The sequence below is a fragment of the Glycine soja genome, chromosome 12 (genome assembly GCF_004193775.1).
Source record: "Glycine soja cultivar W05 chromosome 12, ASM419377v2, whole genome shotgun sequence".
Lineage (NCBI taxonomy): Eukaryota > Viridiplantae > Streptophyta > Magnoliopsida > Fabales > Fabaceae > Glycine > Glycine soja.
The window spans coordinates 11,344,882-11,356,425 of record NC_041013.1 but is presented as its reverse complement, the minus strand read 5'-3'; the positions used below and the strand labels follow the sequence as shown (position 1 = coordinate 11,356,425).

The following is an 11,544-nucleotide window of genomic DNA, read 5'->3' as shown; positions in this document are numbered from 1 at the left end:
AGCCAAGACATAGAAGATGCATTGAGGTGGTCCATGCAAGCTCAGAAAAGGATAGCATTGAGGTGGAGTTCAATGAAGAAAACCAAATAGATGAATCTGAAATTTGGCACAAAGAAGAATATGATATTCAACCTCAAATTGATGATGATGATGGGGGAGAAGGTGAGGAGGTTATTTGTTGGTTAGAGATAGAACCAGAAGGTTAAACCCCCTGAGAAGTATGGTTATGTAGATTTGATGGCATTCTCTCTTGTTGCAGCTAGTGAGGTCATGAATGATGAACCAAACTGTTACAAAGCTGTCGTTGATTGCAAAGAGAAGGATAAATGGCTTATGGCCATGGATGAAGAGATAAAGTCTCTCCATGATAACCATACTTGGGACCTGGTAAAGAGACCTGCAGGGTCAAAGTTAGTCAGTTGTAAGTGGATTTTCAAGAGGAAACAATGCATTCCTGGAGTTGAACAAGGAAGATTCAAAGCTAGGCTAGTAGCTCGAGGCTTCACTGAGAGGCAGGGAATTGATTACAATGATGTATTCTCTCCAGTGGTGAAACATAGTTCCATAAGAATTCTACTATCAATGGTTGCCAAGTTTGATCTAGAATTGGAGCAAATGGATGTTAAAACTGCCTTCTTGTATGGAGAACTAGAAGAAACTATTTACATGAGACAATCTGAGGGATTTATAATAGAAGGAAAGGAAGACTTTGTGTGTAAACTGAAAAAGTCCCTATATGGTCTAAAGCAGTCTCCAAGGCAGTGGAATAAAAGATTTGATGAGTTCATGACTCGCATCAAGTTCAAGAGGAGCAAGTTTGATAACTGTGTCTATTTCAAGTTTGCCTCATATCATAATTTTTTCATTCTATTGCTTTATGTAGATGACATCCTAATAGCAAGCAATAACAAGGATGAAACATGCAAAGTTAAGGAAGACTTGAAAAGAGAATTTGAAATGAAAGATTTGGGTGGAGCTAAAAGAATATTGGGTATAGAGATCAAGAGAGATAGAGACAAGAAGCTACTATTTCTATCTCAAGAAATGTACCTAAAGAAAGTTCTAAACCGGTTTGGTATGTCAGATGCTAAACCTGTCTCAACAGTTCAAACTTAGTATGGATCAAGCTCCTGAAAGCAAAAAAGTTAAGGAGTTCATGTCTGAAGTTCCTTATGCAAATGCAGTCAGTTCACTCATGTATGCCATGGTATGCACTCGACCTGACCTTTCATACTCAGTTAGCCTTGTAAGCAGATTTATGGCAAATCTTGGAAAAGCACACTGGCAGGCTCTAAAATGGATCCTAGGGTACATAAAAGGGTTAATTGGAAAGAGTCTGATATATGGAGAAGTTGAGGGTTACTAGGAAAATACTATTGTAATAGATGAGTTTGTAGATTCTAATTTTGTTGGTTGTTTGGACACTAGAAAGTCTCCCACGGGCTGTGTATTTACTGCATTTGGAACTACAATTAGCTGGAAAGCTAGTCTTTAGAAGGTGGTTGCATTGTCCACTACTGAAGCAGAGTATATTGCTTTGACAGAAGCAATAAAAGAAGTACTATGGTTAAGGGGAATAACTCGAGAGTTGAAGCTGCAAGATCATGTTATCACTATCCATTGTGATAACCAAAGTGCTATTCACTTCTCAAAGAACCAAGTTTATCACGAAAGGACAAAACATGTAGATGTGAAGCTACACTTTGTGAGAGAGATTATTTATGAAGGAGTTGTGTTTGTCTAGAAAGTCTCCACTAAGCATAATCCCTCTCATATGATCACTAAAGTTCTACCAAGCATCAAGTTTTTCTACTGCCTGGACCTTATAAATTTGAAGTAATGTCAGCTAGTCTGATGTCAAAAAAGGGATCAACCACTTTGATCCTTGTTTAGTTATGTAACCAAGGTGGAGATTTGTTGATAAGTTGGTCCACATAACTAACAAATTAAGCTGATAATTAAAACAGTTGTAACAAACTAAGCTTGTAGTTAAAATAGTTGTAACAAGCTACTAATATTAGTGAGTTGTCCACTTGTAAAAAAACCTGGTATAAATAGTTCAACTACTCTTTAGTTTGTGTGATTCTTTTTCAATTCTTTTTAGAAAAACTCCTTGTAATCTAAAACTCATCTTGATAAATAAATTCTGAGATTTCTGTGTATCATTTCTGTGATACTTTACATAACATCAATCTTATCCAAATTGAATAAAATTGTCTAAAAAAATACATATAATCTAAGACTAAAAAAAATTATTTTCAATTTATTAAATAAATTCTGGTAACATTTTAAAAAAATTATAACTTTAGTACAATGAGGATGTTCCTAAATTAACCGGACAAAAAATATTTCTAACATTTCAAAATTAATGTAAAGTGCCTCCCAACCAACACGTTCGTCTAAAGTTCACATTGTTGCTTCCACCACAATCTTGTTATATTTTCTTTTATATCATTCATTATAGGAATAGAGGGTACTTCTCATAAAAATAATAAAAAAAGTCGGGTAAGCCTTAACACCGCAACAAAGTTGTTTCATTGCGAGCTGCTGATCATATTCATGGATTACATTCATTGAAAGGGCGTCTCTCCTTCTAGAGTGAGCTTCATCATGAAGTTATAAAATTGATTTGATGATAAAAGAAGAGAAAAAGAGAAAGATTATGTATTGGATTCTCTTTATTAACAAAAAAATAAATAATTCATAATTAATATTTATCAATAAAAAGAAGTTCAACATACGTCTAATCCGCCCTGAACACCACAGTGGTAGAAGCCTCATACTGGTACTAGTAAGTGTCTAAAAATTTGGATATTTGTTCCTTATCTACATAGGGAACCATGGTATATATGTTTGAAATAAATTTCATTTTAAGTGAGTTGAAAAAGCATTATCTTGTTCAATACATACTCCCTTTCTCAAGATTTTCAGACAATGACTCTTGCACAGACCCCAAAACGCACACACAGAGGGATCCATTTATCATTTTTCGGGACAACTCTGCTGAAATATCACACAGCCACTGTTCTAAAATAACACACACACTGGCCCCAATCTTACCGCATCGTAAATGTCTTTTACTTAGACAAAATTATCTTCCATAGAGGATATATATAATCTTAAACCAGAAAAAGAAAAACTCATTTTTTTTCTTCTATTTGACTTGTTTATTTGTAACATCATATAGATATTTTGAAGCAAAGATTCAATACAATATCTCTGTATTCAATCATCACGAAAGAGAAAAAACAAAGACTAGATCAGACTATAATATAATAATTAATAAGGAAGCTTAGTTCAGGACCCCCTTCCTTATACAAAAGTATATGATTACAACTGATGAAAAAGCTCCTTTCCTGACCCCCAGTGACATTCCCTGTTACTCTTCTTCCTTTCCTTCATTTGCAACTTCATTCTTGATCAAATCAACCCTTCCACTTTTGCTTTTCTGATGTTTAGTTTAGCAGTTGTCCAATTAAAAAAAGGTTACAAAATAGGCATGTCCAATACTTGCAAGACATCTTTGAACTCAAAATCATGTGTTTGTCTGTTGAACCTCTCAACCAGTTTGTACCTCGCATCATTCAAATAAAAAGACTGAGCAGTTTCCAAAAGCCATTTTGCTTCTGGGTCAGTAAGCTTGCTGGTAAATACAACATCCCCACGGATCAGTACCAAGTCCTTGCTCTCTGCAAATTCTGTGTAAAAGGTCAAAGTAAAGTAAGGGGCTGCTTGTGTTCCTCTGGCCTTGTAATCTTCAAGACCTGTAAAAATCATGTGTGGCGTCTGGACTGCAAGAAAAGAATGAATACATTTGTGAGACAACGATGGAAGTGTTGAAAAAGAAAACACTCAGAATAAAAAAATCATTTGTTACATGTTTTCATAATATTTCAGCTTCTGCAAGTAGAAAATTTATTAAGAGGAAGAATCATTCTTGAAATCTTCCTCTCTTCATCCCACTTGAAAACACCCTCCAAACCAAAAACAAAATGCTTTTGGTGTTCCTCTCAACTATCAAGGAGATCTACCATTAACATAAATTTTCAACATAAGTTTAAATTTCTAAAACCTGTCATCATATGGAAAGTCCCATAAAAAGTTATAAATTGCAGGTGATCTAAACAATTAAAAAATAATATATAAAAAGCATTTCACTGTTGACAGTATGTTAACGTTGCAATAAAATAAAAAGATGTTGTGGTTGGAAAACAAGTGAAAACAATATTCTCCAACACCTTTTGCTTATATGTGGACAAGATTTAACCAGAATGAGACAAATATCTTAATCTTAATGCAATAAAATTCTATGTTTGGGAATCTAGTTTTTGATGCTAGAGCTGCAAATAAAAATAGTTTCTCAAAAATAAAAATGGGGAAATAATCCAACCAGAAAAGGAAAAAAGGAGGTAGAGGACAACTATCTTATCAAATATTAAAGATAACATACAAAGCAATTTCTTCTAATACATTTATTTCCATCAAACTGAACAAAACATAAGATTTCAATGTATTCCAAGTTCAGCTTTATCTTAAAATGCTTTTTGTGGTAGCATGTCCATAGTTATGTGCAGGGAGAGATTGTAATTTGATTTCTCAATAGTGAAGGTATATTCAAAGGGTGTCAATAGTAGTTATATGAATCTAGAAATTGTCCAGGACCTAGTGGCAAATTATTAACATCTTTTTATATATGTAGCTAAAACTGCATCTCATTCTCCAGGATCAGGAAATACATGAATTAGCTACTAGACAAGACTTTGTTAAATCGCATATCCAGGTAGATCTTCTCTTCTCACAAAAGGATCAAAATAGTTGCCAAATATGATTGTGTATGTTCATTAATGCTTAACTTTTGGTTGATTATTAACAGTTATGTTATTTGCAGTGCACTGTACAAGCTAACCCTTTGAATTTTCTAATTGCCAATTAGGATATCCTTATTTGCATAGCGGATTACAATAGAGTCCATGAATATAAGTGGACACGTAGCAATATCTTTGACGCCAGTCTGCAGATATTAATATCAAGAAGGAAAAAGTCCCTATCTTTCAAGTTCTCTCATATACGCCCATCCAAGTAATAGATAATATCATAATAATACCTACATAAAATGGGGAAATATATATTTCTCTTTTGGTCTTCCCAAATACAAATTAGCAATCAGGTGTAACACAGTTTTGATTTAAAAGTCAAAACAATTATTGATTTTTTACACATAAATAAGAGAGTGATTTTTGTCAAACCTTGAACAAACATTGTCGTGTATCCACTTCCCCTCCATAAAGGAATGACAAAATATCGGCTGCAAGGATAAAGAAAGAATGCTGAGAACTGGAAATCTAGAATAGCACAAATTCATAGTATCAATATTGATAAAAATGAATACCATTCTGAAGCTCTATGCTCCAGCAAGTGATAAAGTTTTGCTTTCATAGTTGCTCCAATATGACCTCTTCCTATGTGATACTGAAATAAATCCAGTCAAAGTGTCAAAGATTCATCATCATCATTCTGCTATATCATTTTGCTTGTATTATACTAACCACACAGAATTTCCCATTGATCAACTAACAGCCCAAATTTTCATTTGGTGTTTCATTTTTCATTTTTACTACAGCTTATATCCAACTTATCTTCAATTTTTTTCATCCTCAAAAAACCGAAACAAGTCGAACAAAAGCAAGTGGCAAAGACGAATAATAGAAAACATGTTGAGCCTATTCTTATCCTTCTCTTAATGCAACCAAACTAATACCATCTATTAGGATAAATTTCTTCACCCATAAGCACTGAAGAAGAAATAAGAAAGTAAAATAAACTGAGTTTCTCCATGAGTTAAAATCAACTTATCACCACAACTTTAAGAGAAGTCAGATGGGAGAGCTTCTATAAGAGTTATGGAAGAAGCTCAATTCGTTTTGCTCATTATATTATACTCTTCCAACGAGATTCACTAACAGAATCTATAAGTCAAACAAATCTAAACGATAAAGAACAAGTAATGGATAATTATCTAATTATCAAAGATTAAACAAAATGAGATAATATCATAACATTGTTGTTGGTACCAAACAATGGATAAAGAACAAGTAATCAACATGGCAATGAATGAGACATTACATCATCCCAAACAGAAGCAATGTCTTCAGGATACCGATCTTTCAATCTGTGGACATCTACAATAGAATCCAACGGCTTCGGTTGAAGTGGATTGAACCCAGAGGCAAATTTCGACGTTCTGCAGAATCCAACCGAACCCCATTTCTGGAAATCACTTGGAATCTCTGGTTGATGCAATTTCTTGGCGGCTGCCACGACGGGAACCGCAGAGAAGGAGCGCGCAGCAAAAGGGTCGTTGATGAAAAACACGTTTTTTCTAGCCTTGGAGACTATGGTCCTCCAAATTGTGGAGGTTGGAGACACCCTTTGCATTGCGGAATTGGAAAATGAGGAAAAGAAAGGAACTTGAGGAGTCGAACTATGACGGCTCTAAACGGCGCTTTCAGTCCGAAGGATACATGGAATACATTTAATATTTAAGATTCTCTGACTTGTTAGTTTATGCAATTTTTTTTTAAGAAGGTAATTACTTAATGTACCCCTATTTTTGTTTGCGGCATCCCATATTTTCTAAAATATCCTTTTTCTCCTAAGCAATGCCTCTCCCCCAAACCTCCATGACCACCCCACCTGACCTCACCCAACACAACCGATGCACTCCATGAACAACATCGCACCTTCACGTCACACCATTGTGACCCATTGAACCTTCACGCAGCACCAAATCTACCATTGTGTCGTCCTATCCACAAATATATTACGGACTTGAATACTCCATAACCTATTTGTATTATGGATTGTTCAATCCCATTTTTTTTATTATAGATTAAATAATCCATAATAAAAAAATACATTACAAATTCAACAATCCAAAATACATTTGTGTCGTGGATTTCTTAATTTATAATGGATTTTTTTTATTATGGATTAAGAAATTTGTCATAAAAAAATACTACGTATTGAACATTGCGTAATATATTTGTATTAGGAATTACTTAATTCATAATACAATTATGGTGGTGGGGTGCAATGTTGAGTTTGGAGCGTCAAGGTTCATGGCTCACAAAATTGCATGTGGTGGTGGTGGATAGGGGCAGGTGGTGTATCTGGTGCGGTGCGGAGTTGTGGAGGTGGAGTGCGGCTACCAAGGAGGTTTGGGAGAGATAGGAGAAAAAGGGTAAAAAAAGGATATAAGGAAATTTGGAGTTGTACCAAGCAAAAAGTGGAATGTGTTAAGTAATTGTCTTAAAAGAAAAGAGAATAGCAAAACAAGCCCAGTCCATTGAGGAACACTATAGTCCATAAGTCATAACCAAAGATACCAATCTCAACGCGTAACAAAATATCCCAAACTCTCACTCGTCGACGGCCACCGGATCGACCTCAATTCGCCGTCGTCCAATCGCTCTCAGTTCCACCGCCTCCGCCGCCGGCATCCAATTCAGTTTGGCCTTGCATCTCTCTCAGGTCCCTATCTTCTTCCATCCAATTAGTGTAGTTCTGACGTTTCGATGTTGCGGTTGCGTGTTTCATCGGATCCTTCTGTTTTGCGGTTGAGCATTTCGAATTGCAATTTTCCTTTGAGCTTTTCATTTCACTGGTAGATGAAACCACATTCTTCGACTGAAATAGTGTTCAAGGAGTGTGTGTGCGCGCGCGCGTGTGTGTACCATTACATTGAACTTTCACTTGCTCTGTCTCACGCTGATTCTGCTAGTGCTTATTTTGTTTTGTTACCCTTTTGTTATAGGTATTAAGATTCTACTAAAAAAAAGGTTGATCAGCGTAAAGATGGAGCTCACTATTACACAGCCTGATGATTGGCATCTTCACCTCCGTGATGGTTCCCTTCTTGAAGCTGTCCTCCCTCACAGGTCATTTTGCTTGCAAATAAATAATATTAAAAAAAAATACTCAGTGATACTCTCCTATTGTAGGAGTTAAGCATTGCAATTTTAGTAAGAAATAAGAAGAAAATAAAATGTAAAGATAAAAAGTAGAGAAAATGTCATATCACAAGTTTCTAGGTTTAAACATCTAGTTCAATATTATAAAAAGATAGCAAAATTAGTGATGATTTCACACACAAGATACAAGTTGGGGGCTTAAAATGGAAAAAGACATTGTTTGTTATTTGAGACCATAAAGCTCAAAGACAAGTTTTATCGTGCTGCTATATGACTAGCTATACTCTATGGTAGTGAATGCTGGGCTTTAGAAAGACGAGAAAAAAGTGGGAGTAACATAAATGAGTATGTTAATATGTGTGATCCATGTAGTATACTTCGTATAATGGGATAAGATTATTGTTATTGTTGATATTCTAGTATTTTCTAATCTATTGTGGGGTCAATGTGAGAAAGGCTTGCACACTGCATCTTTGTATAGTTTGGCATTTATTTTGTTAATTGCATTCCTACTGAAATTCACAAGAGTTCTGATTCATAACTTTTGCTCCCACAGTGCGAAGCATTTTGGAAGGGCCATAGTAATGCCAAATTTGAAACCACCCATCACTACCACGTCTGCTGCTGTCGCTTATCGAGAGTCCATTTTGAAAGCAATACCTAAAGATAGCAACTTCACTCCTCTCATGTCACTTTACCTCACAGACGTGACTACTCCTGATGAGATTAAACTTGCAAGTGAGTCTAATTAGTGGGGTACATTAATTTAAAAAACATTACCTATGAAACATGAAGAGAAAAAAGTTTTAACTGTATCAGTAAGTTTAATTTGTGTGTCTATATTTATTTTTATATATATAAGTTTTGTTCTGAATCTGATTAAAATGAAATTTCTGTATCTTCTTTTGCTACCTCTTATTGATCAGCCTTGTATTTGTTGCAATGTAATTGCCTAACTTGTATAATGTTTGATATCGATCCTGTAACAAATGTCTTTCCCAAGGAGGCCATGACAGTCAATATTTATCATTTGATTAGATTACACCCTCCATGCTCATCTGGCTTTGTACCCCCCACCCCCTATTAATCATAGTACACTACTTGATTATGCTACTTGCACTGACAGAAAAAAGTGGACTTGTTTATGGTGTGAAGTTGTATCCTGCTGGTGCTACAACAAACTCCCAAGATGGTGTTACAGATCTTTTTGGAAATTGTTTTTCTGTTCTTGAGGAAATGGCTGAGCAAAATTTACCATTATTGGTAATTTAAATTTTTTTATTTTTATTTGTGGTTTTTATTTTGTTTATTTCTTTACATTCTCTCTTACCACCCCCCTTTTTTTTGCGTGGCTATGTTTATTGTTCTTCTACTGATGCATAATAATGTATTTAATTCTTTTTGCTTCCATGCTTGCCTTCTTAATTCAAATCAGTTCGGGTAAGCCACATTTTTCATGAATTATTTTATGGCATTGAATAGAATGTAATTACTACACACTATGTTGGACACCAATTTTGGACATGTCCACTATGAAATCGTCTACTAATACTTCAACAATTAACTATGAGCTGAGTGGTGGTTGTGGCAGTCAAGTGCTGCCTAGTGTCATGTTTCCTTCTTTATATTAATATGTAAAACTTAGAAGTTCACATTATACTCTCTTATCTGCGAATCACTATGCATGACAGGTTCACGGAGAGGTTACAGATTCAAACGTTGATATTTTTGACCGAGAAAAAGTCTTTATTGAAACAATTTTAATGCCTTTAATTCAAAGACTTCCACAGCTGAAGGTTGTGATGGAGCATATCACTACTGCAGATGCTGTTAAATTTGTAGAGTCTTGCAAAGAAGGTAACATAATAAATTACTTGGAAGATCTATTTTATTATTGTATTGTACTATTTAATTTTAAAATTATTCTCATGATTTGCACATTTGTTAGGTTATGTAGCAGCAACTGTTACACCACAGCATCTTCTTCTGAATCGTAATGCTTTGTTCCAAGGTGGCTTACAGCCTCACAATTACTGTCTTCCAGTGCTCAAAAGAGAGATCCATAGTATGTAACATTGTTTCCTTCCTGTACAATCTAATAATAAATTTTAACATCTTCAGGTGTATATCAAACTTTTTAGTTTACAATTTGAAATAATGATTCTTCCAAAATTGACAAAATGATTTAAATCATATGAATTTACAATTTCTTTGTTTTGATCTTCAGTAAATTTGTACATTCCTTATTGATTTGATTATGTGAAAAGATAAATATGTTTTGCAGTACATTAAATGGTGTTTGAAGAAACATCATTATACTTTTATAAATTTTAATTTTCTGCAGAATGTAGTACTCAGTACATTGCTGAGTTTCTGACTTTACTCTGTACTAATTCCTAAGTTAGGTTAAGGAAACGTCACTATGGACAATGATCATCATGTTGATAATTGTTGCCAAATTGTACAGGTCTTTTACATCATACGTTGAGCTCGTTTTGTTTGTTTCTTATTTAGGACAGGCTATTGTTTCGGCTGTCACTAGTGGAAGTAAACGATTTTTCCTTGGAACTGATAGTGCTCCACATGATAGGCGTAAAAAGGAATGTTCCTGTGGATGTGCTGGCATATACAACTCACCGGTTGCTCTATCACTATATGCCAAAGTTTTTGAAGAGGTAACACTTATATTATAATATTTATAATATAATATGTAAATCTTTGTTTTTATGTCTTCATCTCACTGATGTGCATTTTAGTTGGTTTCAGAAGGGGGTTTATATCATTCAATTGGAATAATATGCAGAGTTTCTGAGATTAATTAGTATTTAAATTGCGATTAGAAACAAAAATATCATTTCCAAGTAGTTGCAAAACAAGTAATACTGTACGTTAGAGGTGATGATATCTGATAATGCATCCGGTGTTGACAAGTCTCTAATTTTCATATGCATTTCTCATGTGTGCTTCATGGTACAATAATATGCTAATGCCTATGTATGTGATGATATATCATATTTTGCATGATTCATTCTGAAAGTGTGTAGAGTTTAATCTTAATTTGTTTTATGAAATTGTTGCAATTTCAGGCTGGTGCACTTGATAAGCTAGAGGCTTTTACAAGCTTTAACGGACCTGACTTCTATGGCCTCCCCAGAAACAAGTCAAAGATTAAACTGAGGAAAGCTCCTTGGAAAGTACCTGATTATTTGTCATTTCCATTTGGAGACATCGTTCCCATGTTTGCTGGTGAAACCCTTGAATGGGAGGCATTGCCTTGTTGATTTGCTGTGTCTATTTGAAAGTTTGGTATCCTTCAGCTTAAATTATTGATTGCTGAGATGAGAATTTATGCAGCGTTCAAGAACTAGAGTCAAGCAATTTTGTTCTAATTTTATCAGTCAGTTCTGCATTTATTTTGCAGATTGTTCTCATTTCTATTTCCTAGGTCAGGTGAATTTAAGTATGAACCAGAACACCCACTGTGACTAATAAATTATGGGAATTTATATAGTATTCAGAGCTATGGTAATTTTGTAGTTCTAATTTGATCAATCAACTATGCATGAATTTTTCA

General features: G+C 34.6%; 2 protein-coding genes across 4 annotated transcripts; one reads left to right on the top strand and one right to left on the bottom strand.

Annotated features, from left to right (window-relative positions):
- Positions 1-3,131: 3,131 nt before the first annotated feature.
- On the bottom strand, positions 3,132-6,515 carry LOC114378155. The gene is made up of 4 exons (XM_028336696.1): positions 6,124-6,515; positions 5,390-5,469; positions 5,247-5,305; positions 3,132-3,791 (listed from the first exon to the last, which is right to left on the bottom strand). The coding sequence occupies exons 1-4, from the start codon at positions 6,433-6,435 to the stop codon at positions 3,487-3,489; spliced, it is 756 nt and encodes a 251-aa protein (XP_028192497.1). The 5' UTR covers positions 6,436-6,515; the 3' UTR covers positions 3,132-3,486.
- An 861-nt stretch (positions 6,516-7,376) lies between these two features.
- LOC114377904 (dihydroorotase, mitochondrial-like) lies at positions 7,377-11,544 on the top strand. Of its 3 annotated transcripts, none has more exons than XM_028336378.1 (8): positions 7,377-7,530; positions 7,814-7,937; positions 8,527-8,708; positions 9,097-9,233; positions 9,662-9,827; positions 9,919-10,035; positions 10,485-10,645; positions 11,057-11,544. In XM_028336378.1, exons 2-8 carry the CDS (start codon positions 7,855-7,857, stop codon positions 11,249-11,251), a joined length of 1,041 nt encoding a protein of 346 aa, XP_028192179.1. In that variant the 5' UTR covers positions 7,377-7,530; positions 7,814-7,854; the 3' UTR covers positions 11,252-11,544. The 3 variants fall into 3 exon arrangements, with proteins under 3 accessions (XP_028192179.1, XP_028192177.1, XP_028192178.1); XM_028336376.1 differs by having other exon boundaries at positions 7,387-7,725; XM_028336377.1 differs by lacking the exon at positions 7,377-7,530 and adding an exon at positions 7,538-7,663.